The sequence below is a fragment of the Pelodiscus sinensis genome, chromosome 27 (genome assembly GCF_052426305.1).
Source record: "Pelodiscus sinensis isolate ZL-2025 chromosome 27, ASM5242630v1, whole genome shotgun sequence".
Classification (NCBI taxonomy): Eukaryota; Metazoa; Chordata; order Testudines; family Trionychidae; genus Pelodiscus; species Pelodiscus sinensis.
Genome location: NC_143078.1, coordinates 15,366,826 through 15,394,318, shown reverse-complemented (window position 1 = coordinate 15,394,318; position 27,493 = coordinate 15,366,826). Strand labels below are relative to the sequence as shown.

At 54.3% G+C, this 27,493-nt stretch overlaps 1 protein-coding gene across 1 annotated transcript in view; it reads left to right on the top strand.

The window, feature by feature from the left end:
* The first annotated feature begins 3,240 nt into the window (after positions 1-3,240).
* Positions 3,241-27,493, top strand: part of ADORA1 (adenosine A1 receptor) — a 66,398-nt gene continuing 42,145 nt past the window's right edge. The window contains exons 1-2 of the mRNA XM_075910519.2: positions 3,241-3,816; positions 4,700-5,078. Coding sequence (XP_075766634.2) covers positions 4,738-5,078 — 341 coding nt within the window. The 5' untranslated portion in view covers positions 3,241-3,816; positions 4,700-4,737. The remainder of the gene's footprint in view (positions 3,817-4,699; positions 5,079-27,493) is intronic.

The following is a 27,493-nucleotide window of genomic DNA, read 5'->3' as shown; positions in this document are numbered from 1 at the left end:
GCAGCGTCTCGCTGGGCGGGGTCAAAGGAGTGTTCATATGGCCACCTCGAAAGAAGTGTCAATCACAGCTAAGCACACTTCCTTATTCTTTTCTGCAAAATGTATGTGCAACCTTTGCCAGAACTCAGTGAAAGCTTTGGCAGACTGGCTAGAAATCCAGAGCTATTTTCTCCTTCCATTTGTGCCCTTAGATGGAATTTAGATCTTTCAGCTACTAGATTAGTTAACAGAACGGCCAGTCTGGGTCAGACCAAAGGTCCATCTAGCCCAGCGTCCTGTCTGCCAACAGTGGCCAATACCAGATGCCCAAAGGGAGTGAATAGAACAGGGAATCATCATGTGATCCTTCTCCTGTCAACCATTTCCAGCCTCTGACAAACAGAGGCTAGGGACTTCATTCCTACCCATCCTGGCTAATAACCATTGATGGGTCTAACTTCCATTAATTGATCTAGTTCTTTTTTTGAACCCTGTTAAAATCCTGGTCTTCACAACCTCCTCTGGCAAGGAGTTCCACAGGTTGACTATGCGCTGTTTTGACTATGCAAACTTCCTTTTGTTTGTTTGAAACCTGCTTCCCATTAATTTCATGTGGTTACCCCTAGGTCTTATGGGAACAAGTCGATAGCTTTTCCTTATTCATTTTCTCTACACCAGTCATGATTTTATCAACCTCTATCCTATCCCCTCTTAGTCTCCTCTTTTCTAAGCTGAAAACCCTCAGTGTTCTTAATCCCTCTTCATTTGGGACCCATGCCAAACCCCTAATAATTTTTGTTGCCCTTTTCTGAAGTTCCCTTTTCTAGTTTTGGGCACCTCCTGCATTTTAAGAACCTCCAGCAGGACTTTATACGGAAAGTCACCTAGTGCCAGTGGAAAACCTACATCCCGCTATGTCAGTTGAAAAATGTCAGTAGGAAAAATGATCTTTTTTAAAAAAAATCAATGTCCTTGACAACATTTGTGTAAAAACACATTTTGAACCAACAGAGAAAAAAAACCCTTTTTCCTCCTGTTAGTGAAACTGGAAACAGTCCCGTATTTCCATAGTAGGCCCCTCAGCTTTTCTCAGGGATCAGGTGTTTTGAACCAGAAGGCAGGTTTCTAGCTCCTTCGCTGTCTCTTGGAGGAAAGCTGGCTAGTGGGTCGGGTGCTAGTCTGGGTCTTTGAAAGGCAGGTTCAGTTTATTCCCTGCTCTGGCACAGATGCCTGGCATGACTTTGAACCAGACACTAAAGGAAGGTATGTGCCCATGGCAGCTGGGAGGTGAGTTCCAGAATGGATAGTACGTGTGCAGGGGGGAGGTGGGGCGGAACGTGGGTGGCTAGCTCCAGGTGAAATCACAGCCCCATTGCTATGGTTAGGGGGTAGCTGGCACAGAGCTGGCATGTGTGTCTGTGCTGGGAATTACATCTCTAAGCCAACGTGCACACATGCCTGAGTCCCTCTGAGCCTTAGTTCCCCATCTGTCCAATTCAGGTAATAGCATTGCCCTGCCTAACAGGTGTGTGTGGGGATAAATAAATACATTTAACCGCCGCCGTGCTCTTAGATACTTGCATTGTTTCCACTGACCACAAAGAGCAAACATATTCTAAATCAGTGGTTTTCACTCTTTTTTCATGGGTGGACCCCTACAAATGTTCCAAGGGAGGTGCAAATCCCTTTGGGAATCTTAGACACAGTCTGCGGACCCCCAGTGGCGGATTGTTCCAAATCCAAATGATCTCTCATGTAGTTTGGAACAAGAAAGAACAAAAGTAACTCCCCCGAGAGAGAGCGCAGTGCGGATCCTTGCTGAATCCTGGGAACATCAGGCAGCTGAGCGGAGTGAGCTCAACAGTTGAAAGGTTTCTGGGTGTCTGGCTGGTGAGTCTTGCCCACGTGCTCAGGGTTTAGCTGATCGCCATATTTGGGGCCAGGAAGGAATTTTCCTCCAGGTTAGATTGGCAGAGGCCCTGGAGGTTTTTCGCCTTCCTCTGTAGCATGGGGTACAGATCACAGCTGGAGGATTCTCTGTATCTTGGGGCCTTCAAAGTATTTGAAGGCTTCAATATCTGAGATCTAGGTGAGAGGATTATTCTAGGAGGGGGTGGGTGAGATTCTGTGGCCTGGACTGTGCAGGGGGTCAGACTAGATGATCATAATGGTCCCTTCTGACCTTAAAGTCTATGAGTCTATGAGGTTTGGGACACAAAAGTAAAGGGCGATGGAGTTGCATGTGTCACAGTGTGTGCTCATGCCACAGTGGAACGAGACGCTTGCTTGAACGATACCTAATAGTTAATATAAGACAAATCTAGTTCTGTAAACTGGGGGTCCTTGCAGGGTGGGATTTCCCTGCAGTGCCAGCGTTCCCGGGATGCCTTCCTTCCCCTAAAAGGTGTGCCAAACGAAGGTCTGTGCAGGCTGCGGGGCCTGGAAGATGCTGTAAATCCAGCCCCGAGTCTCTGCAATTCGTGCACGTCCTGCTTCGGGCAGGGAGTTGGACTCCTGAGGTCTCTTCCCGGTAGGATCTAAGGTGATTTTAGGACTGTCGGTGCTGGCTGTGGGTCCGGAGTTACCCCGCAGGCTCCATGTGAACGCAGACGGTGCATTGCTTTGGGGCAACGTTTCTCCAAGTGGTCCGCACAACCGCCTTGAGAACACAGCTAGGGGGGATACAAGGGGCAAGGGAGCAGGAAATGCCACAGAGAGCAGGATTGCGGGGCTCACCCGCTTCGTGCACGGCACAGGTGTGGCCTTGAAGGTGGCCGGCATCTCTTCACACCCAGCTCTACCCCCGCCCCGCCCCGCCCCGGCCAGTGGGAGCCAGGCGGTCTCTGCCAGAACCCAGTGCCCGAGCGCATCTCCCCCGGCTCCCCCACACGTGCAAGGGGGGGCGAGGCCGGTCGCTCTTCCAGCCCCTGCGCATCTCCTCGGTCCCAGGCACTTCCCGCCAGCTCCGCTGGGGCTGGGCTGGGAGCGGCCCAGGAGGGGCTGGGGGAGTCCGCCCCCGGGAGTCCCGCCGCGGGGCCGGGCCGGGTCCCCTGACGCACGGAGCCCGCGGGCACTTTCCAGCGCGGCGCGGAGCGAGGGGGATGCCAAGGCAGCCTGCGCCGGGCGCTGCAGCTGAGCCCCAGGGCGGACGCCGCGGGGCAGGTCGCGGAGCGCAGCGGGCGGCGAGAGGTGGGGCGCGCCGGGAGAGGGGGGAGCCTGCGGCCGGGGCGCGCCGGGAGAGGGGGGAGCCTGCGGCCGGGGCGCGCCGGGAGAGGGGGGAGCCTGCGGCCGGGGCGAGCCGGGAGAGGGGGGAGCCTGCGGCCGGGGCGCGCCGGGAGAGGGGGGAGCCTGCGGCCGGGGCGCGCCGGGAGAGGGGGGAGCCTGCGGCCGGGCGCGCTCGCAGGCGGTGCGGAGCCGGGGCTGGGGCGCGTCGCTGCCTCCTCCCCGCTGCAGCCGCCGGGCTCCGCGCCCCTGCCCGGCCCGGCGCGCTGCGGGCCCCGCGGACGCTTTCAAATGTTGCGGGGCTGAGCGCGGCGCGGGCCATGTGACGGGCGGGCGCGCTGCGGGACCAGCGGGGCCGGGCCGCTGCCGAGCGCCCTGCCCGGGCTGCCAAGGGCGCGGAGCCGGCTGCGGACGCGGGGGGTCGGGCCCGGCAGCGCGCTGGGGCGCAGGCAGCGGGAGGCGACCCCGGGAGCCCAGGCGGCTTCTCGGATGGGCCAGGTCCGCCGCTGCCCCCCGCGCGTCGCCTGCCAGCCGGGAGCGGACGGGGCGCGGGACGCAGCCGCTTCGGAGCCGGGAAGCCGGGGGGAGGCGCCCGGGGCGCAAGGACCTGCCTAGGTGAGGGGGAGAGCAAGCGGGGCAGGGGTGGCTGGGTGGACCGGCGGGGATCGGATAGGTGGGGGAGGGGTGGTTGGGTGGACCGGCGGGGATCGGATAGGTGGGGGAGGGGTGGCTGGGTGGACCGGCGGGGGGAGATTGAGGGGGAGGGCAGGCGGGGGTCGGACAGGTGCGTCCCTGCTTCCTTCCCGCCCCACCTGTCCGACCCCCGCCTGCCCTCCCCCTCAGTCTCCCTCCGCTGGTCCACCCAACCCCCTTGGGCGGGTCGGGGGTTGAGGGGTGGGCAGGCGTGGGTCAGACAGGAGGGGAGGGAGGAGTGGTTGGTGGGCAGGTGAGGAGGGAGGGGTGGCTGGGTGGACGGTGGTGGAGGGGAGGCTGAGGGGTGGGCCAGTGAGGGAGATGGCCGCAAGGGGGTGCGTGGGTAGCAGGGTGGGTTAGCAAGGAAGGGAGGACAAGTGGGGGAGGGGGGTGTTGAAGGGTGGGCCGGCAAGGAAGGTGGCCACAAGGGGGTGGACCGGTGGGGGAATAGTGGATGGGTGGGGGTTGGTGAGGGAGGGCGGACAGATGGAAGGGTGGCTGGAGGGGTGTGTGACAGGTGAGAGGGGTGGCTGGGGGGACAGGTTGGGGGAGGGGTTGAGTGGTGGGCCAGCGAGGGAGGTGGCCAGCAAGGAATAGACAGGTGTGGGGAAGGGGTGACTGGAGGAGGGTGTAACAGGTGGGGAGGGGTGGCTGGGGGGGATAGGTGGGGGGGTTGAGTGGTGGGCCAATGAGGGAGGCAGCGAAGGGTGGACAGGTGTGGCTTGCTGTCCCCACAGCTGATCTCCAGCTGGTGGGTTCTAGGTAATAGCTGTGCCGGGGGTAACTCTTCTCCGTGTGTTTTCAGGTGACTGAGGGGCCCTGTCACCGTGGGCCCGGGACACTATGGCCCAGCCCATCTCTGCCTTCCAGGCTGCCTACATCACCATCGAAGTGCTGATTGCCCTGGTGTCCGTGCCTGGGAACATCCTGGTGATCTGGGCTGTCCGGATGAACCAGGCTTTGCAGGATGCCACCTTCAGCTTCATCGTCTCGCTGGCCGTGGCTGACGTGGCCGTGGGGGCCCTGGTCATCCCGCTCGCCATCGTTATCAACGTGGGGCCCCACATTGAGTTCTACACCTGCCTCATGTTGGCCTGCCCTGTCCTCATCCTGACCGAGAGCTCCATCCTGGCCCTGCTGGCCATCGCCGTGGACCGCTACCTGCGCGTGAAGATCCCCCTCAGGTAGGAGTCCCCCTGCGTGCAGCAGAGCCTGACCTGCCCCCTTGCGATCGAGAAGGACGCTGCTGGGGTTGGCGTAAAGACAGATCCTCGCTGAGATCAGGGACTGACAGCGGCAGGGCCACGCTCAGCGTCTGGCCGTTGCCCCGTGTCTCCGCCCCACGTGGTCTGGATGGCAAGGGGGCCTGTCTGTCTGTCCATCGTGCTCTACACAACAGATGCACAGACGGACCAGCATGCCGGCAAGGTGTACAGCTCTGCCAGGGGCGCCGGTAGTGACCGGCTGCCCTAGATCCTCTGGGGAGAACAGGCCCAGAGGCTGGCCCTGACACCAAGCTGCACTCTGGCCTGCCCGCACGCTTTGCTTCAACACCTCCTGCAGGGTGTGTATCTTTAGAACGTGGCTGGGAATCGCTCTGCTACCATGTGCCACGGACACACACACACACTCCCCGACCAGCACACAACAAAGGCGGGTTTAGCTGTGTGGCACTGGCAGGCTTCAGACAGCTGGAATGTGAAGACAACCCAGGCGTGCCTCCTGGCTTCGAGTGGGGCATGGCCGCCAGGAGTGTGATATAATGATTCTGGGGTATCCGTGTGATGTGGGGCTCTCGCTGGTCCGGTGCTGGCTGCCACCTGCTCCTCCGCAGAGCTGCCTTCCCCGTGGGGCCGGGGGCCTTGGCGACACTTCAGAAGTTAAGAAATTCTGGGATCCTTTCCCTCCTTGCTAGTAGGGTGGCTGACGTCAGACGTCACTGTATTGTGCCTGGGCCCAGTGCTGGGTGTGAATCAGGGAATGCCCTTTGTGTGAACCCTGGAGCTCTGATCGGAAATATTTAACCCCTTCACTTATCCACTGTTCTTCGGCTGCCAGGTTCCACGGCCTTTTCTTGGCAGAGACCCCAAACGCTGGCACAGGGGCTGGGTAGAGGCTCTGGGCGCACACTCAGGCGGGAGAGCTGCATGGCTGCTAGACGCAGGATGGTGCCGATGGGGCATGATTGCTAGATGTGCGGGGCGCAGGGGGGTGCCAAGCCGCTGGAGAGGCGGGGTCTGTGCAGGGCTGGGACAGCTCGCTATGATGCGGCGGGAGGGGGGGGCTGCATTGTTTCCTACCTGCGGGGCTGGAGCTGTGTGGCTTTCCCTGCATAGGTACTGCAGGAAGTTCCCTGACCATCTGGAGGCTGGATTCAGAGGCTGGCTCCTCTCTGCTGTGTTCCCCAGGGCCGAGGGAGAAGGACGCATGCTGCATCTTGGGGGCCATTAAAAACAGCAAAGCAGTGAATACGAGAGGAATAAAACAAACTCGAACGTGTCTGTGGTGAACTCTGGGTCCTCCACCCCAGCTTCCAGGGCACTTATCTCCTATATTCATCACGCTGTCCCTTAGGAGTGAGTGTCTCTAGATTGTAAACTTCCACAAACATCTCTCTGCATCTTCCCTCTTAAAGAAACACTCATTAGCTCTTAAATACACAGGAACATAAACACACAGCTAGCTGCTATCTAATAACACAGGCGTTCTGTGCTCAACCCATCTGCTACATATCCATTAACCCAATGTGCCCGCTTCCTCGGCAGGAGAGGTTGCCAGCGCATCTCTCCGGGCCGAGTCTTTAATGCTCACTTCCTCCTTCTCCGAGCAGGTTAGCGAGTCTCTGAATCTTTCCGGATGGTTTATTTCCCTCTCTGATCAGCCTCTCACTGGGGTCCAAGTTCTTGTCTTGCTCTTCGCCAGTTTCACTTTTGTCTGCTGGTGATAAAGGATCAGCCAGTGGGAAGCACCAGAGTCCACATCCATTGTCAATGGTTTGGAACTTTCTGGGATTACTCCTGGATCTCTCTGATTACGCTGAAATGTGCTTCCCCTCCCCCACTGTCTGCCTGGGCTACATAAGACCTTGGAGGCAGCTGTTTTTTAATGCTACTCCCTTAGCTCCAAGTATGAGAGGAGCAAGTGGGAGATCAGGGTGTGACGGCGCGTTGGGGGTCCCCCGTCTCCTGCACCCCGAAATGGCACAACCAGACTGCACCAGCCGGTGGAATAGAGGAAGTTTATTGCCTCTCCAGGATACAGCACAGCACAGATGTAATCTGGTCACAGAGCTGGGCTAGGATGCCTCAGGCCCCCTTGAGATGGGGGAGACTGGGCCCCTAAACTCCAGCCCCTTTCCCTAGGCTGTCTCCTCCATGCTCTCAGACAGCAACTAACTAACTCTCTTCCAGCCCTGCCCCCCAGCCAGGGCAGCATTCCACCTTCCTTTGTTCCTCTCCATGGGGGGTGTCTGGCCATACTGGTTGCATAGTGACTCATCCTGTTTTTCTGGGTCCTGGTACCCACGGCAGCCAGTGGGGGTTACCCCAGAGCCAGCAGCATAGAAACCAGCCAGGTACCCCCACTACGTCACACAGGGGCACTCTTGTCAAAATAATTCTGCTTCCTCTTCTGATTGGCTTTCATGTTCTATCTTCATTGTCTCCGATTTCAGCGAGTTATCAGTGACTGGTAAATTAGCTCTGGTTCTTCTTCCCGTCAGTAATGGAGCTGGAGGAAAGCCATTCTCCAGGCATGCTCTTCGGCTTTTTAAACAAATTACCCCCCCCCCTCCTCGCAAAAGCCTTTTTCATAAAGTGTGTTACTTCCCTATAGACCTTTCCGGGAGTCCATGCAATTGGGGGCAATTTGGACTTGATGCTTTGTGATGAAAATCCCAGTCTCTGGCAAATTGCCTAACCTGCCCTGGAAAATAGTGACCCATTCGCACTAAAGACTTCATCGGGCATTCCATGGCTGGAGAAGATTCCCTTCATGCCGGCTCTCTCATGCTTGCTGTTAGTTCTGTGCCGGGTGCCAATTTCTGACTCTTAAATACGCCTTTGATTGCCAGGGAAATAAATCAGGCCTCACCTTCTCCTAAGGCCTTTGTGGGGCTGGGTGAGTTCCCGGTGGCACTGCCTGTTGGCACGGCTTGTATTGTAAGCATGCAAAGCAGTTTGCTACCACATAAGTAATGTCATGATTGATCTGTGGCCAACACAGCATCTCTCCTGCTTCTTGTTTGCACCTAACAATTCTTCAATGACCCCTGCGGATCGTTAGTACCACTTTTTAGAGGCTCATTGAAATTGCAACCTTACTGCCCTTGAAGAGCAGCTGCCCTTGAAGAACAGCGATTAGTCAACCTGTGGAACTCCTTGCCAGAGGAGGCTGTGAAGGCTAGGACTATAATAGAGTTTAAAGAGAAGCTAGATAATTTCATGGAGGTTAGGTCCATAAAAGGCTATTAGCCAGGGGATAAAATGGTGTCCTTGGCCTCTGTTTGTCAGAGGCTGGAGAGGGATGGCAGGAGACAAATCGCTTGATCATTGTCTTCGGTCCACCCTCTCTGGGGCACCTGGTGCTGGCCACTGTCGGCAGACAGGCTACTGGGCTAGATGCCCCGGCCACGTTGGAATGTTCAGAATCCCGTGCCCGTGAGACAAACGTGCTGCTCACAGCCAGCGCTGCCCCATGCAGTGGGTAGCAGAGATCAACAGCGGCTTGAGTGCTCCGGGTAGGGAGCCCAGAATCCGTCTGCCTGGCGGGGAGCACGTGTCCCCCATAAATGCACATTCACAAATACCAGGCCGGAGCAGCGTGGAGAATGCTTTGCTCGGGGATGGAAAGCATGGTCCAGACCAGGGGACTCACCTGCCCTAGAGCATTTGAAGCACTCCCCCGTCATGAGTCCCACTACCGTGCAGGGCCAAATTCCCATGTGCAATCAGTGCACGTTGATTTACTAAAGAACTCAGCACCCAAAGTGCACCCAGCATGCTGAGCTGTTGGTGAGCTCTTCCTGCTAGCAATGGTGCCTGATCTAGCTACGTCCACTTATCTAAGCAATAATCTCTCTCTCTCTCAAAAAGTTTTTCCTGTCGGACGATAGAACGTTCCAGACGTGCAACAGAATGACGTCATCACGTCATCGGTGTCACCAGGCTTTCTCAGTGAAGCGAAAGGGGCCAGAGAGGGGGGGTAGGCGAGAGTAGTGAGCAGAGGGTGCAGCCCCCTAGGGTTGCCACATGGTTTAACAAAAAATACCAAAACCCCCTCCCCACCCCCCAAAAAAACACACCTGGAAAAAAATTCTGTTAAGCAAAAAAAAAAAAACCGAATTCCTGGGACCAATGTAAAAAAAAAAAAAGGTGGCAGTACTCCAGGGGAAAAGTTGTTAATCAAAAAGGGGAAAAGTTTACAATAGCTGACCAAAAAAACAACCCCAGTTTGCCCTTTTAAGAGCAGAGCAGGAATTGCCCTTTTAAGGTGGCCATTTTGAAGTCTGTTCTCCGAGATCCCGGTACGCTGCATTCTTTTTATATTAAACCCTCCCTGAGATGCTCTATCCTCCCCCTGCCCCAGCCAGCTCAAGCTGCACGTGTTCTGGTAGACGCCCGAGCCAGGAAATACAGAAAATACCAGATATTTCACATGTCCAGTATTTTCTGAATTTTTTTACCTGATGGAAGGCTCAAATAATGGTTCAGTACCGGACACCTGGAACCCTACAGCCCCCTAGTAGTTCAGTATTTTCAGATTCGCATGAATTGCACCTTTTCAGTATGACGGAAATGGTGGTCAATATATTGCTTATTTACAGCTGCTGTGCAATGTTTATAAAGCTTGACCTCAAACAGCTAGATGTTTTGCCTCTCATTTTTAATTTGTATAGAAAAGCAGCTTTTAGCCCACAGTATCGATACAGGCTCATGGATTCAGCATATTTTTTTATTTAAAGGTTGCGAGAGATTTTAATAAGTGCCGTGCTGTTGCATTCATTCAAGGCGTACAGCTAGTTCGGATAGGAAGCCTAATCCGAACTAGCTAGTTCGTGCCGCGTGTAGCCGCGCGGCACGCAGTCCGAACTAGCCGGCATTTAAAAATGGTGCCGGCCGGCTTTATGCAAATGAAGCCCGGGAAATTCAAATCCCAGGCTTCATTTGCAACTCCGTATGACTACATTACCCCCCCTAGTTTGAACTAGGGGGGTAGTGTAGACATACCCTAAGGGTCAGAGTTTGGCATACAGAGATTTCCGCCTGCTCGAAAGGAGGCAAGCACACCATGAAAACGCCTCTTAACTTTCTAATAAAAAGACAGAAAAGAAGGAAAAGTACAGGCTGAAACTCTTATCTAGGATTCTCTGGTCTGGCAACATCCACAGTCCAGCACAGATGTTACAGGACCAGAGTGTCCGGGTGGAAGGCTAGCAGCAAGGACCTCTGTGGGGCAGGCAGGGCAGCGGGCTACCCATAGGGTGTTGACAGCAGGGCTGCCTGGGGGTGGGTTTGGAGACCTGGCGTGTGGCTGCCTGGCAGGGCTGGGAGCCGTGCACTAGGGCTCCGGGACCCACTGGCCAGCCATACACTAGGGCTCCGAGACCTGCTGGGCAGCCACACACTGGGGCTCTTGAACCACCAGGTCAGCAGGAGGTGGGGAGCCAGCTAGGAGGCCAGTGGGCCAGCGTGGTGGCAGCTGCCTGGTGGGTCCCGGAGTCCCAATGTACAGCTGCTTGGTGGATTCTGGAGTCACCGCTGCGATGGCTCCCCGGCAGGGTCGGCAGGGCAGTGGGGTAAGCAGGAGGTGGCGAGCCAGCTGGGAGGCCAGCAGGTCGGCCCAGTGGCAGGGGTCCAGGAATGACCTCCCACGGTCTGGCAGAGTCCTTCGTCTGGGACCGGTCAGATCCTGAGGGTGCCAGACCAGGGAGGTCCAACCTGTAGTTAAAACATTTGAAATGCAAAGTTATTAAATGAGGCTTTCATTCTACCAGTATCCCTTGTTCCCTTTAACCGGAGACAGTGTCTTACATGGAAAGCCCCCTTGTCTGACAGTTTTTAGCTGGAATCCAAGATGATGGCAGTTGTCCTTTTGGGGAAAGGAGAAGTAGTAAGTTGAGAGAGTCTGGAACCCAGTCCCGACACCCTGGAAAAGAGCCTTCTGTGCAGCTGATGTAATATTTGTATCTACATCAAACATTTTCCTAACATTAGTTACTAAAGAGATATGAACCTTGGAAAGGTGCCTGGATTTAAAATAAATTGTGCCTAATCTGAATGGCTAGCTATATATTTGCCAGACACGGAAAAGGCACTCCCCCAGAAAACAACTGATTACAAATAGGTAGCACTTTCTATAAGGTGCCTGGGAATTCAAATCGAACCTGGAAGAGCTGTCAGATTAAATGTCAAACCATTCTGTCAGCAAGTGAATGCTGCCATGCAGTGTCTTGGTTGGGAAGAATAGCCACAGTCTAAATGAATATTCTGCTAAGGGTCTCTTTCTTGTTTTAACACCTTTCTGTGGTTATTCCAGATAAAACCCTGTCAGAAATACAGTCTTGTTTAGAATTGATATGAAATTTTTAAAAAAAGTGAGAGCAAATTCTTTGTACAGACCCACTAAACAGGGCAGGCTAGCTATTCCGCATCTTTTATTAAAGCTAATGTTTAATAAAAATTCACATTACACAGGTCAAGCTTGATTATCAAAAATTACAAGTCTTGGTTAGAAAACTTACGCGATAAATATAGTATATAGCAAGCATTTACCCCCATTTAGGTGTGCAAGTTTGTAAGCAGTAGGGAATAAGCATTTTTGGTACGTCACCCATCGGAAGTTTAACAGAGTCAGTCGCAGTAGAGCGGATATGTACGTGGGTGGGGATTGTCCCTGGGTCCGTCTGTGTCAAGGAAGGATTTGGACTACTTCCCTGATGGTGCCCCTTGTTGTCGGTCTTGTTCATGCCGTTTGGTGTTGTCGGTGTCCTGTGACGTGCTCCGGGTGTATGTCTCTGGGCCATCTGATGGCATTGGGCACCGTGAGCTACCACATGATCTGAGTGTAGCGTCAGCTGACACTCTACACACTCACCACTGCCTTTTTATTAGGATCCCCAAAGCCCAGGACTCTGGCTATTAGGGTGTCCGCCAGCAGGGTGTAATTCTCCACCTTCTTCCATGGTGCTACCAAGCCAACTCAGCAGAAGGGGATGGGAGAAGGGGGGAGGGTTGTAACGTAACCAAACGCTGGATCTTTATCGATCAGGAAAATTGCTACAGTGTAAACATTGGCAGACTACCACGGATTAATAAACAAATGGTGCATGCCAGAAATTTACACTTATCCTTTAACAAAGTCTTCTCTGTAGCTTTGGGACAGACCTAGAGATGAGATCAGTTCTTTTCCCTTGCCAATGACATCCATCACACATAATCCAGCTGTTAATCCAAACTGCAAACCAGCGAGCTTCAAAGACCGGGGGAGCTGTGGAACACACAGCTATTCATCAAATAAACATTGCTAGCTTCCTTAGAGATCAAAACGAACTTTATCTGGTCCCATGGCACTAGCGTGACCACTCCTGGAATTGTGTCCACTTCAGATAAACTGGAGAGGGGTCAGAGAAAGAGGATTAGAAAACATGCCTTAGAAAGAGAGAGCGAGAGCCTCAAACGGCTGAATCTATTTATCTTAACAAAGAAAAGCTGAAAGGGTTGACTTGGTTTCAGTCTATAAGCATCTGCACAAATTTTGAATAATGGGTTCTTCAGACTAGCAAAGGAAGGTCGAACACGATCCAATGGCTGGAAGCTGAAGCTAGACAAATTCCGAGTGGAAATCGGGAGAACGTCTTTAACGGTGAGAGTAATTAGCCACTGGAGTCATTTACGAAGGGCCAGGGTGGATTCTCCGTCTCTGGCTGTTTTAAAATCCAGACTGAATGTTTCTCTAAGAGCTCTGCTCCAGGAATTATATTGGGGAAATTCTGCATACAGGAGCTCAGACTAGATGATCAAAGTAGTACCTTCTGGCCTAGAATCTATGAACGTATGGGCCAAAAGTGTTGGCATAGCCAAGTCACTGTCCGACATGTCTAACAAGGTTTAGGCTTTGTATACAGCCTTGTCACCTTTTTAATAAACAGCCTTGTCACCTTTTTAATCTCTCTCTCTATATTTTAGAGGTTTGTGCATCTGTCTGTCCGTCTGCAAGTCCGTTTGTTCAAGAAGTCCTCCTAAACAGTAATAGCCAGGGCCACCAAATTCGGCAGGCAGCTTCCTCTTACCCTAACGTAAAGCAAGGTCAGGGTTTGTGCAATACTGAGCGTGGCCACTGGAGGCAGTGAGCATGCAGGAGACAGCTATATGCAGAGAGGCCAGAGGAGGCAGCCACACAGGGCTGGACTGAGGCATGAGCAAGCCGGGCAGCTGCCCAGGGCGCCAACCGATGGGGGGCGCCTGATGGCAGCTGTAAGGGGCGCGTGGCGTCCCTTACAGCTGCCGCCCGGCTCCCGTGGCGCCGGCCAGCAGCGCCCTTCCCCCCACGGCCGCGGGGCCCTACATGGCCCAGCGTGCGCGCCAATAGCACTGGCCGGACCGGGCTGGGCAGTGCATGCACCCCACGCCCTGGGGGCGGGCCCCAGGCTGCGCGCCAGCAGCCTCAGCCGGCCCACACATGCGCCATGCGCCCTGGGGGCGGGACCGTGCGCCCTGGGGGCGGGACCGTGCACTCTGGGGGAGGGGCGGGCACGCGCCATGCACCCCTGGGTGGCGCCGCGTGCCTGGGCCCAGGGTGCCAAAAGGGCTCGGGCCGGCCCTGCAGCCACATCACCAGGAGAGTGGCTGGCAATGCCGTTGTGACATAGTGTTGGTACCTTGCTGGTTGCTAGGCTTGGGCTGTGGGTGACCCCCATTGGCTGCAGCACGGCCCAGCAGAGTAGCTGATGGGTCAGGTAGGTAACCTGTTGTACTGGTTACCTCCCAGGGAGAGGAACAAAGGGAGGAAGGCGGAGGGCAGAGCTGGAAGTGGGGCAGTTTCTGTCTGGTATCATGGAGGAAACAGCCTAGGGAAAGGGGCTGGGATTTAGGGGCCCAGTCTCCCCCATCTCAAGGGGAGCTGAGGCATCCTAGGCCTGCCCTGTAACCATATTACATCTGTGCTGTGCTGTATCCTGGAGAAGCAATAAACTCCCTCTATTCTACTGGCCGGTGGGGTCTGTTCGTGCCACTACGGGGGTGCAGGAGTCGGGGTAACCCCGACGCGTCGTCATGGCTCCGCCATCTTGTGGTAAGGAGCGCTGCCGCCCAAACCCCTCTCCCACAGCCCTTGGCTGCAGCGCTGAAGGGGAAGGTCCCTGGAAGCCAAGGGCTGTGCTGGGGGTTGGGGGAGAGAAGGCCTCTAGTGGCCAGGAAGGTTGGGGGGAGACACCCCACCAGATGGGACCTCCACCCTGAACCCCTCCTCAACCCCCAACCCTCACTCTCTCGCCCCCACATCTCCAAGGCCCTGCCCTGACTCCTGCACCCCCTACACCACCCGCCCCCTGCCCTAAAGGACCCAAGCGGGGAAGGCTTCTAGCTAACAATACAGGAAAGAAGGAAAAAAAGTTCAAGTCTTTGCAACGTGAAGCATTAAATCCGAATTTCATGTTGACAACAACCCTTGTTTCTCTTTAGCTGGAGAGAGTTTTCGGAGGGAAGACCCGCCCTTGTCTGGCTGCGTTGGCCGGTATCCAAGATCCTATAATTGTCCCTCGGGGAAAAGAGAAGAAGTTAGTTGGGTTGGAGCTGCTGTTAAAATCCGATTTCATCTCGTATCAGGTGGGGATCAAGCCAAAGCTGGAGGCAGGGCTGTGTCATCTGCGTCCCTTTCTGGAGCCAGCTTGCTCAGGCCGTTTCTCAAGATGAGGAACAAGTCCCGGGTCCCAGGAAATGGTGGGGCGACAGCTTTTGCTCCAGTAGCCTCCATCTGTTTCTCCCTCCCGTTCTTCTTCTCTCGTCTTTCTCCAGGGATTCCCAACGGGGAATGCCGGATGGAATAGACCATTCTCCCAGTATTTTGTCCACCAACTAAGCCTAATGACTGCTCCATCAATTTGACTTCCATAACTTCTGGCTGTACATCTCCTGTTCCCACCATGGATGATCTCAGCAAGTTCTTGAATTGTGTCGGCAGCCTTCTCTTGTGGGCGTTCTCTTGCACCTGTTCATAGCACTGCTTATTGAAAATAGCTTGACCTGCTTTCCATGGTAAATGCCTAAGCAGGCAAAAATTACAGGCCAGTTGTCACAACAGGCCTTCGCATATTTTGCATTAATGCCAGGTTTCACCAGAACAGGTTTATTAACTGAAATAACCCCAAATCTGATCATGGCGGTTTATCTTGCCTGCCGGCTTGCTGGTCACAGCCCTGCTGAGGGCGATGGCTCGGCTCCCACCTTCCACCGCCCCCCAGTCTCTTCCTCAGAGGGAGGAGGAGCTCAAGTAATCTGCACCTAAAAAGGGAGCTTCCCTCCCTTGTCTGTGCAAGACCGGGGACTGGAGGACATGACCTCTGAGGAGAGGCTGAGGGATTTGGGCTTGTTGAGTCTGCAGAAGCGAAGAGTGAGGGGGGAGTTGAGAGCAGCCTCCAGCTACCTGAAGGGAGGTTCCAAAGAGGATGGAGAGAGGCTGTTCTCAGTGGTGGCAGATGCAGAACAAGGAGCAATGGGCTCAAGTAGCAGTGAGGGAGGTCTAGGTCAGATATTAGGAAAAACTATTTCCCTAGGTGGGAGGGGAAGCACTGGGCTGGGTTCCCTAGGGAGGGGGTGGAATCTCCATCCCTAGAGGTTTTGAAGTCCCGGCTTGACAAAGCCCTGGCTGGGATGATTGAGTCGGGGTTGGTCCTGCCTTGGGCAGGGGGCTGGACTCGATGACTCCTGAGGTCCTTGCCCCCTGTGATTATAGGATTTTAAGTTGTGCCTAGGAGACACCAGGTCTGAAAATACCACAGGGAATGTCTTTTTCACAGTCCTGGCTGCTGGTTTTAGGGACAGGAGAGGTTTCTTATTGGCTCTGACTTGCTACTTTCCTCTATCAGAGATTCCACCCCTACACGAGATGCCTTTTCCACGACAGCAGCCCGAGCAATGCCACCCAATATGATCTGAAAGTGAGACAGGTCATTCTGTAAGGGGGAGGCGGGCAATACAGTCTGGAGGGTGGAGACCAGGGATGGTCCAGTGGTTGGGTGCCAGCCTGCTTTGTAGGAGATGTGGGCTCAATTCCCTGCTCTGACTCAGGCAGCTTTATAACCTTGAGCAAGTCCCTTGATCTCTCTGGGCTTCAGTTCCCCAGTGGTACAACGGAGTGGATAGCATTGTCCTGCCTCCTGGGAGCGAGGGCTATATGCAGCTCAAAACGGCAGTGACTTGAGCTGCCCACCTCCTGTTGCAAGATGCAGGGGACCAGAGAGGCACCTTGTGAAGTGAGGATCAGAAGTGAGTTTGCTGGAGTTTGCTTGCTAGAAAATCACGTATGTGTGGGGGAGTCCCTTGTCTCCTCTTGCTCCCGGCTTGCCTCCATGGCAGTGAAGGACGCCTCCGGAGCCCTGTTTGTACGGAGCTGAGCAGGCGCCTGGGAGGATGGAACAAGTTCAAAGGACCAGGATTGAATGAAAGGGAGCATCTGGCAGGAACAGAACCCCTGCTTGGGTCACTTCCACCCATTGGCCAGGAGGCTGGAGGAGCTATCAACAGAGGGAAACGGGGGGTAGGACCGGCTCCCTCCTCTGTGTCTTTATAGCCCTGACTTCCCTGTGGGAAGTCACAAGGTGGAGACAAGCTGTGAAGGCCTGGTCTGCACCTTTGATCTCAGGAACGGCTCCGGCCCTACGGCAGAGCTCTCGGCTGCCTTACCGTTGTCCTCCAGGTGACTGCTCTGCACCTGTTGCAGAGTGAGCCTGGGTATGGAAGGGTCCGTGCCCATCAGAGACGGGACCCGCCTGAGCCAGCAGGCTGCTGGGAGATGCAAGTTCATAAACAACTCCAGCAACCGCAGTCAGCATGGTGGGAGGCGAGGGGGGATTAGTGTCTCTCTGGTAGATTCCCTCACCCGTCCGTATCCCGCTGCTGTCTCTTGCCTGACACTCAGTGCTTAATTTGTGCCTGGGCCTGGCGGTTCCTAGCCCTGGCAGCTCTGGGTCTGGTGGTTCCTAGCCCCGGGCACCTCTGGGCCTGGCGGTTCCTAGCCCCGGCACCTCTGGGCCTGGCGGTTCCTAGCCCCAGGCACCTCTGGGCCTGGCGGTTCCTAGCCCCGGCACCTCTGGGCCTGGCGGTTCCTAGCCCCGGGCACCTCTGGGCCTGGCGGTTCCTAGCCCCGGGCACCTCTGGGCCTGGTGGTTCCTAGCCCCGGCACCTCTGGGCCTGGCGGTTCCTAGCCCCGGCACCTCTGGGCCTGGCGGTTCCTAGCCCCGGGCACCTCTGGGCCTGGCGGTTCCTAGCCCCGGCACCTCTGGGCCTGGCGGTTCCTAGCCCCGGGCACCTCTGGGCCTGGCGGTTCCTAGCCCCGGGCACCTCTGGGCCTGGCGGTTCCTAGCCCCGGGCACCTCTGGGCCTGGCGGTTCCTAGCCCCGGCACCTCTGGGCCTGGCGGTTCCTAGCCCCGGGCACCTCTGGGCCTGGCGGTTCCTAGCCCCGGGAGCCTCTGGGCCTGGCGGTTCCTGGCCCCGGCGGCTCTGGGCCTAGTGTTTCCTCACCCCAGCGGCTCTGGACCTGGCGGTTCCTAGCCTACCACATCTACTGCTTCCCCCATCCACGAGGCTTGTTACCTGTCCAAAAAAATCTATCAGGTTGGTTTGACAAGATTTGTTTTTGACAAATCCATGCTGACTGTTATAGTACTTATCTTCCTGGGTATGTCTACACTACAAAGTTAGTTCGAACTAACGGACGTTAGTTCGAACTAACTTTAATAGGTGCTACACTAGCGCTCCGCTAGTTCGAATTTGAATCGAACTAGGGGAGCGCTTAGTTCGAACTAGGTAAACCTCATTTTACGAGGACTAACGCCTAGTTCGAACTAGCTAGTTCGAACTAAGGGCTGTGTAGCCCTTTAGTTCGAACTAGTGGGAGGCTAGCCCTTCCCAGGTTCCCCCTGGTGGCCTCTCTGGGCACAACCAGGAAAACTCTTCTCCTCTCCCCCAGCCCCGGGCCCTTAAAGGGGTAGACTCTGGCCAGACGGCACTTGAGACAGCCAGCCCTGCCAGGAGTCTCTGCCCCGAAGCAGTGGCCCCACCATGAGCCAGGCAGCCAGTGGGAGTGACATGTCCCCTGCCCAGTCCCCCAGCACCCAGGGGCCAGCCAGGGGCCGTAGACGGCGCGCGGCCTCCTGGACTAGTGCGGAGGTCATGGACCTCATTGAGGTTTGGGGGCAGGCCCCCAACGTCCATGATCTCCGCACTAGGAGGAGGAATGCGGCCGTCTATGGCCGCATAGCAGCCGCCATGGCCACCAGGGGACACAGGCGCACCCAGGAGCAGGTGCGCATTAAAATTAAAAAGCTGCGCCAGGCGTACGCCAGGGCCACCAGGGGTGGCGCCACAGCAGGGGCTGCCACCTGCCCCTACTTCTCTGCCCTCAACCGACTCTTGGGGGGCAGGGCGGTCCGTGCCAGCCTGGGGGACAGCGAGCCGGGACTGGAGGGCCCTGACCCGGGCACACCGGAGGGGCCACCGCAGGATGTCCCAGCACCGGAGTCGGCAGGGTCGTCCAGGGAGACCGTACCGGGTAAGTAGTTTGAATTAAGTAGTTCGGGGGGGGAGGTGGCAGGGAGACCAGGGACCGCGCGCGTGGGCCATGCCTTCCACGGATCACGCAGACACCTGTACACGTGCGAGCACGTGCCATGCCACCCTTGGGCAGGTGGCTCCAGCTGCGTGACACCCAGGGGCCATTGCCCAATAGGCACATGCTTGTGCAAAGAGACGTGACATGCTCCCGACCCCGGGGCAGGACCCAGCAGGATGATTTCCCTTCACATGTCCCCTCTACACGGAGGCAGGGGACATCTCCCCTTTCCCCCCACCGCCCCGGCCACACTATACATGGCACAGGGACATGGGTGCGGTCTTGGGGCAGCTTCCAGTCCCGGGGAGAGCCAGACATCCTGACCATGGCCTCTGTACAAGCACAGCGGCTGTGACGGTGCAGGACATGGTCACCCTCACGTTGCGGAGTTGGGGAGGGGGCTGGGCATCATCCTCTGCGTCCCCAGGGAGAACTGACCCCTTCTCTTCTTTCTCTACAGCTGCACCAGCTGCTCGTGCAGGGCACACCACCCCGCCTGGGACATGCTCCCGCACCCGCGGCCTGCTCCGGACTGCCAGCACGGAGCAGGAATACTGGGACCAGCACCTTGGGGCCCTGCAAGCCGTGCACCGCACACTGCGGTCCTGGATGCAGGAAGACCTGCAGGTCCGCCACGAGCTGCTGTCTGAGGTCCGAGGGCTGAGCACCAACCTGCAGCTCCTGCTGCAGAGCATGGTGCCCCGTGCTGATCCTGCACCAGCTGTCCCCCCAACTGCTGTCCCTCCTCCCACTCCTGCTCCCCCTCCCACCTCTCCCTCCTCAACCCCCACAACCTCTTCCTCAATGTCCACACCCCCCACCTCAACCTCCGCACCCTCCACCCCATCGCCCCGGGGACGCCGAGGCCCCCTCCCTCGCTGTACTGGGAGGCGGTCGGCCCGGCGAGACCCCCACCCCTGATCCTTCAGTTTCCCCACCCCCTCCTTTCCCTTGCTTCCCCCTTTCAGCTCCCTCCTCCCAGTTTTCCCCCTCCCCTCTCCCAGCCTCTCTCTTCCCCTCTCCCACCTCCTTTTCCCAGTTTCCCCGAGTTTTGTTAAATAAACAGAGTTTCTATTTTTGAACACATGTGTCCTTTATTTTGTACATCAATAAGAAGGGGGGCTAGGGAAGGGTAAGTGGAAGAAGGTGAGGGAGGAATGGGGCACGAGCCCCCGATGGGGAGGACTGGGCTGGCTCTGCGGGCTTCTGGGGGTGGAAGCTCTCCTGCAGCCCCCCGATTGTCCCCTCTCCCCAGATGGCAGCCTGCGGCAAGTGCAGCCGGTCTGATGGCCGAGTGGTGTGATGTGCCCAGTGTGGGTACTTCGGGCACTCCAAGCCAGGACTGGTTTGTAAGCGGGGCACCCCTGAGAACTGTCTGTCCGGGGTGGGGGTCGGGTCCCTTTAAGCACAGCCCTCGGCTAGCCTGAGACAGCATCTCCACGCTCTAAGTCCTCCTCTGATGCCCTGCCAGCACTGCTTCCGGCCATCCTTAAGCCCTGTTCAGAGTCCACTCAATGTGGACTTGCTAGTTCGAATTAGCAAAACGCTAGTTCGAACTAGTTTTTAGTTCTAGATGCGTTAGTTCGAACTAGCTTAGTTCGAATTAACTAATTCGAACTAAGTTAGTTCGAACTAGCGCTGTAGTGTAGACGTACCCCCTGATGTTTGCAGATGGATTCCTTCATTATGTGCTTCATTATCTTTCCTGGTACAGGAGTGAAGCTGACTGTTTTGTAATTCCCTGGTTTGCCCTTATTCCCCTTTTTATGGATGGCCTTTTCCAGTTTTTGGCATCTCTCTCTTCTTCCATGACTTTTCAAAGATAATGGTTCAGATATTTCCTCGAGTATTCTAGGATGCATTTATTCAGACCCTGGTGACTTGAAGACATCTAATTTGTCTTGGTAACATTTTAACTTGTTCTTTCCCTATGTTAGCTACTGAATCTATCCAATTTTCACTGGCATTCACTATGGCAGGTGCCCAATCACCACCAGCTTTCTTGTTGAAAACCAAAATAAATACGTCATTAAGCACCTGCTGTTTTGACATCATCTTTTGTTGTTTCCCCCTCTTCATTGAGTAATGGGCCTAGCCTGTTTTTGTCTTTCTCTTGCTTCTAATGCATTTGTAGAAAGTTTTCTTGTTACCCATTATGTCTCTATCTAGATTGAGCTCGTTTTGCGCCTTCACCTTTCTAATTTTGTCCCTGCATACTTTTGTGCTATTTTTTTATATTCATCCTATGCACTTTGACCTAGTTTCCACCTTTTGTAGGACTTTTTACTTTAATATCATCCCAGATCTCTATGTTGAGCCCAGGTGGTCCCTTGTCATACTGCCTGTCTTTCCCATGCTCTGATGGATTGCTCTGGTGCCCTAGTACTATTATTTGAATTAACGTGGCTCCTAGTAGCGCTAGGCCTAGATCAGGACCCCGCTGTGCTAGGCGCTGTACAAACACAGAACAAGAAGACAGTGCTGCCTGCTTAGAGTCTACTGCCGAAGTATAAAACAAGAGACAATAGGTGGACACAGACACGGGAGCAAAAGAAAAGGAGGAGAAAGAGACAGGTCTCAGCACACCCGCAGGCTAGCCATTGCCGAGTGAGGAAGAGGGGTTTTCGGGCCGGACTGGAGGCTGGATGAGGAGGAAGTTCTGTGCTGTGTGTAGATGGCGAAGGCTGTATTTAAGCCTTGAGCAGAGGCCATGCAACGGGCAGCCAGAGGGAGGCACCCAGGGGATGCTGCACGGTGGGGAAACCAAGATGCTACCGCGGGTTTTAACAGGGGCCCATGGTTTCAAAGGCGAAGCGCCACACGTGGTTGTTGCTTCGTGAGCCTCTCCCCACGTGCTTGTTCTCCCAGCAGGCAGCGCACGTGGGAACAGAGCAGATGCATCTGTAGCGAGTCCAACCAGAGCCCTGACACACAAACTGTCCTCCTTCCGGCCCGAAGGTCTGCACTGCACAAGGAGCTTTAGGCTGAGGTTTCAGGGGGGTTGAATACCAAGCCTGTGGCTTAGCCACGGGGGCGGCTCCTGAATCCACCTCATGCAGTTGCCTCAGGTGGGGCTGCACGGTGGCTCAGAGGGGCACCCCGCCAGTCCAACGGGGCCGAGAAAGGTGGAAGTGCCTGGCTCGCTAAACGAAGGGACCATCTAGGAGCGGGTGACACAGGTTCTACGTGACTGATCCGGGGGTGGCTCCGAGGAACAACTCCATGTATGGTCATGCCAGACCCTTCAGGCACCGAGCTGTGCATTAAGCTGAGTCTTCCCAGATAAAACCGCTGAGCTAAACCAGGGACATACATCTTCCTGATAAGCCCTGTCACAGGCTGCAGAGAGGAGCCCGAGTTGGAAGGGGGGAGAAATTCCAAACCCCGTTCCAGCCAGACACCCCTTCTAGCGAAGGCGGGGCATCGTTAATCCTAGCCCCACCCATCGGCAACTTTGGGCCCCCAGTAGCCTTCAAGGGGAATAAAAACGAGGAGCTGCTTTTGCACTGAGCTCAGGCGAATGAGGAGTTGCATGGCGACTCCCCAAATCCCTGAGAACTGCAGCAGATTCAGAACAAGCCAGGGTGGGGGTGAAGAGGTTGTACTTCTTCCCCGCCCCTTTTGCGGTGATCTCTGAGGCAGCCAAGGGAGGCTCTCTGGTCTGCGACGGGCAGCAGGTCAGATCAGAGGGTCTTGATGGACCGACTTTAAAGTCACGAGGGTTGTGGCAAGATGAGCGGGGCGTGATGGGAGGGAACATCGCTGGCAGGTGGAAGAGGCATTGAAAACCCGCAGTGTTCACAAATCATGAGTTAAGATCGCCCCCCTCCCCTCCAAAACTCATGACCCAGAAAGTCCTTTGCAAAGCTTGGGAAGGTGGAGAAATCAGGAAGCCTGGCACTCCTTGCTAGAGAGGTTTGGGACCCGGGTTTGAAATGAGAGATGCTTCCACCTGGCAGATACAAGTGATAGCAACACATAAGGGCTACATCTACACTGGCATGATTTTCCGGAAATGCTTAAAACGGAACAGTTTTCCGTTATAAGTATTTCCGGAAAAAGCGCGTCTACATTGGCAGGATGCTTTTCCGGAAAAACACTTTTTCTGGAAAAGCGTCCGTGCCAATGTAGACGCGCTTTTCTACAAAAAAGCCCCTATCGTCATTTTCGCGATTGGGGCTTTTTTGTGGAAAACACTACTGTGCTGTCTACACTGGCCCTTTTCCGGAACAGTTTTCCGGAAAAAGGCCTTTTGCCCGAACGGGAGCAGCATAGTATTTCCAGAAAAGCGGCTGATTTCTTACAGTAGATCGTCAGTGCTTTTGCGGAAATTCAAGCGGCCAGTGTAGACAGCTGGCAAGTTTTTCCGGAAAAACGGCTGATTTTCCGGAAAAACTTGCCAGTCTAGACACAGCCAAGGGGAAAAATAATCCCAGATGCAGGGGATCCAGAGGAGGAAGCTGTGTTGTCACAAGAGACTGAGGCTAGAGAAGCCACAGCCAATAATTAGATGTGAGTTTGCAACATGATACGGCAGCAAAATAGACTCAGAGGTTTTTGCAACATGCTTGCAGAAGGCCTCACATGGTGAAGCGAGAGGTTGGCTTCCTCATGGCCAAGCTTACAATCCTGCAATCTGGCTCCTCTGCACCAAAAAGAAAAAGAAACAGAGAATCACAGAACACTAGAACGGGAAGGGACCTCAAGAGATCATCAAGTCCAGTCCCCTGCCCTCACGAGAGGACCAAGCACCATCAGATCATCCCTGACTATCTAACACGAGCTCCGAGAGCAGCAACCCAAATCGGTAGCACCACAGTTTCCAGGAGGGCTCAGCACCCAAAGGAAGTGGAGAGATTTTCAAAGAGCCGGGCACATGGAATAGTAAAAATGTAGGTCAAGAAAGACAGAACCTTGAGAGAGCATTTAGTCCAGCACTGCACTGTGGTGGGACCAACTAAACCTAGACTAGTGTTTCTTAAACTGTGTTCCGTGGCACACCGGTTTACCACGAGGCAGTCGGAGGTGTACTGCAGAGAACAATAGAGTTCAAAATGGCCACCCTTAAAGGGGCAGACAACTTTTTTTTCCCTCAATAACTTCCCCCTCCCCCGACCTTTTTTTTTCCCCTCAACAAAAAATCCTTGCTGTTCCTCATAAAAAAAAAATATTATTTGCTGTTCCTTGGTCTTAAAAAGTTTAAGAAACACTGACCGAGGCCATCCCTGACAGGTGTTTGTCCAACCTGGTCTTCAAAACTTCAGTGCTGGAGGGGTCCCGCAACCTCCAGTGGAACCCTGTTCTACCGCTTAGCTATTCTTAGACTTCGTTTTTCCTAATATGTAACCGAGATCTCCCTGGCTGCTGATAGAGCGGATCACTTCTTGCCTCACTTCCAGTGGATGTTTTGAGTGCTATGTGTGTGGAAATCTGCCTCGGGGGTCTTTGGCACCAAGAGTGGGTTGAGTTGGGAAAAGAATTAAAACTAAGTGTGGGTGGCGTGGCTGAGAGGTTCAGCCAGAGTGAGGGGTGACGTTAAGAACGGGACTATAGATCTTCCTCGCAGTCAGCTGAAGCTGGTTGGGAACTCCCCATGGGGACAGCTGGAAGCCTAGACACCAAGGATATTGACAAAGCAATATCCTACAGGCTGGACAAAGCACCAGTTCATGTGCCAATCAACTGGGAGCAATTCTGCTCAGCCAATTGAATGAACTACTGAATGGCTCTTTCATGGCTTTTTTTTTTTCATGGCTTATTTTTAGTGACTGGGTCAGGACTGGATTTGTAAAGGTAGCCCAAGGGAGTTAGGCACCTAAATATATTTTAAAAACTGACCTCGGGCACCTATATCCCATTTCTAAAAGTAACTAGGGCATTCGGGAACTCTAATTTCCCTGGAAATCAATGGGATTTAAGATCCTAGGTTTAAGTATGTGCATTTGAGAGAGGTTCTTTATATCATTATTAGAATCTCACACCATTCCTACTGACGTGAGAGCGAAGGCAGGAGGGAAACTGCTTTCTGAGGCTGTTTGAAACGAGGGACGTGATGAAAACTGAAGGTGTGAAAGCCCACCAGAAATCACATCGAGCTGTATATCTCCTGCAGTGCAGAGCAAAACCTACAAGCGAGCCAGCAAGCTCCTATGATGAATCCAATTATAAGACAGGCTGGTATCTTGTTATAGCTCCTGTAGTTTTAGTTGCATCTGTCTGAAAATGTCGGCGCCGGTTCTGAGAACGAGATCTCCGTAGCTGGGGCTTTTGTTAACTCTCCTCGCTCCGCCGGTGTGTGCTCCCCCACAGCACTCTGCGTCTCGGAATGACACTTTTAACAAGCAAAGGTGCCCAGACAGCACCAGTATTTCCAGGAAATAGAGAAATCTATTGAAAACCCACCATCACTGAGGACAAAGAATAAAAGATCAGGAGATGGATGAAAGCCCAGAAGCTGGTAAAGCTGCAGCCAGGAACTTATGACTCTCTCCAGATCACATTTTTCAGAGCTCTCACTGCACCGCCAGAGCCTGAGTTTCCAGGCAGAAGATGAGCAATTCTCAGAACCTGCCTCAAGGTTTCAAAGGCAGGGAGGGGCCATTTGCACACCTACCTCCGCAGCCCTTTTCCCAAGCGAACCTTTGCATCGCTGGTGCCCTAGATTTTTACTTTTCAGGATGGGCAGATATTTGTGAGCCTTAGAAACACCCCAGGGCAATTTGATATGGGGGGACCCAGTACGGCTGTTATTGTGGTAATGCCCAGAAGCCGCAGTCCTGGATCAGGACTCCCCAGTGCCGGGTGCTGTTCAACCGAACAACGAGAGAGTCTCTGTTCCAACAACCTGACTATCTGCATCAGATACTGAGGTGCAATCCCTGATGTTTGTGTCCAACCTCGAAGGCACCGGGTCCCAATGTAGTTTCAGGAAACCGTGGAACAAAGAAGTGTCTAGACACTTGAACTGTGAGGGCACCGGGGGAACTGGGGCTGTTAGCCACTGTTGTCAGTTTGTCTGCCTGTGTATCCTCTCCGGGTGCTTGGCAGACCTGGAGAGAACTGCCCAGAAAGACTACAGACGGTTTGGTGGCAGAAATGCCCGGACAGATTTATTGCCCTCAACACACGATACTAGCAGCCCATAGACGCTACAGGGTCACTAACACAAGTGCAAGGACCAACACAGGCAACAGCGGGACTTTTTGCTTCCCCCTACCCTGGCCCGAGGTATCCCTCCAAGTTCTCTATTCTGTTCCCAAGGTGGGTAGCTACCAACCTTTGGACCTGCTCGTTCAAACAAAACATCCCCATTCATCGTCCTGTTCCACCCTGGTCATTGCGTGGGATCGGTGTGTCCTTGTCTGTGTTCCCAGGACTGTGTTTATGTCCCATCTCTGTATTGGTGCATACCTGTACTAGGCTCCTGGGATGTGTTTACATACAGCCCTGTGCCTTGTACTGCTCAGGAGTGCCTGTGTTTTAGCAACACCAGCTGTGCTTTTCGCCAAGGTCATGTACAGGACAGAGAACTTTCTGATGGGACCTGCCTTCTGCTCCGAGAAGGGCGTTGGCTAACTTGGGTTCAGGTCTCAGGCCTTGTATGAGGCCCAGTGCTCCAAGCTCTCTCTTAGCCACATCCTTGCGTCCTAGAGTATGCAGAGTAAACCCACAGTTTGAACTCAGCCTCAAGCCTGATTGTCCTGTCTGCGCACACACCTCGCTAATCCAAAGCTCAGACCAGGGTTCCGAGACCACACCAAGTTGGGGGGGAGCCCGAGCCCAAGTCAAGCTGAAAGCAGAGTTAAAATCCCACTTTCCAGTGTAGACACAGCCCTACTGGTCTTTGTGCTCCAGGAATCCACCAAAAGTATCCCCGGAGCTGACTGTCTGTCTTCTGAACAGTCACACTCAGGAGACAATCACGTTTTCCCACCTTGAGCAAAGGGCTACAGAGAGCGTGGTTTTTGAGGACTCTAGGAAATCTGGGATATCGGGGGGGTTAGACTTGGACTTGCAGTGTAGACTCTGGAGCCCTAGGCTTCTCAACCTCATGCTTCTCAACCCAGGATTACGAATGAGTGTAGAGATGCTGCTAACTCAAATTCTGCTCTTTCTGAGCTTATGCTGCAGTGTAGGCAGACTCTCTGTTGGGCATCTGTAGCCAGACAGGAACCCCCCTTGTAACATCCATTTTTGCTTGCCTGGAGCATACAGGGCACACAGAGCAGAAGGCCCAGGCTGCTGTGACCGTGAATGGCTGTAAACAGAGATATGCCAATTGCTGACCAAGAGGCTGCCAAGGAGTGCCCTTGACTCAAACCCATATTGATATGAACACACATCCATCCGCGGGGGGAGGAATCTCTCGCCCAGTAAAAAAATGTCTAGTACTCACAATTTAGTTATCTCTCTTGCAAGTGTAAATTAACTTGAAACTTGCTTGTAAGAACTGGCGCCACAAAACGGACCAGTACAATTCGGCATCTTAGATAAGAAAGAGGATACGGGCCCCCAGGGGTATATAGATGGGTCCAGCAGCATATTTTCTCTGAGTGTCAATCTACCATCTATCTGCTGGTCGGGTTAGGTGTTTGATCTCCCGAGGTTCCAAGGGGATGCCCACCTCGTATTCGTCTTTCCTAGGAATTGAGAGACCAGCCCTGAGGAATTGAGAGACCGGCCATTATTTCTATTTTCTATCTTTACCTTTTTCCTGTAATCATTGTTAAGACCTATATATATATATATTTGCTAGCATTTAAGAAATAGAGC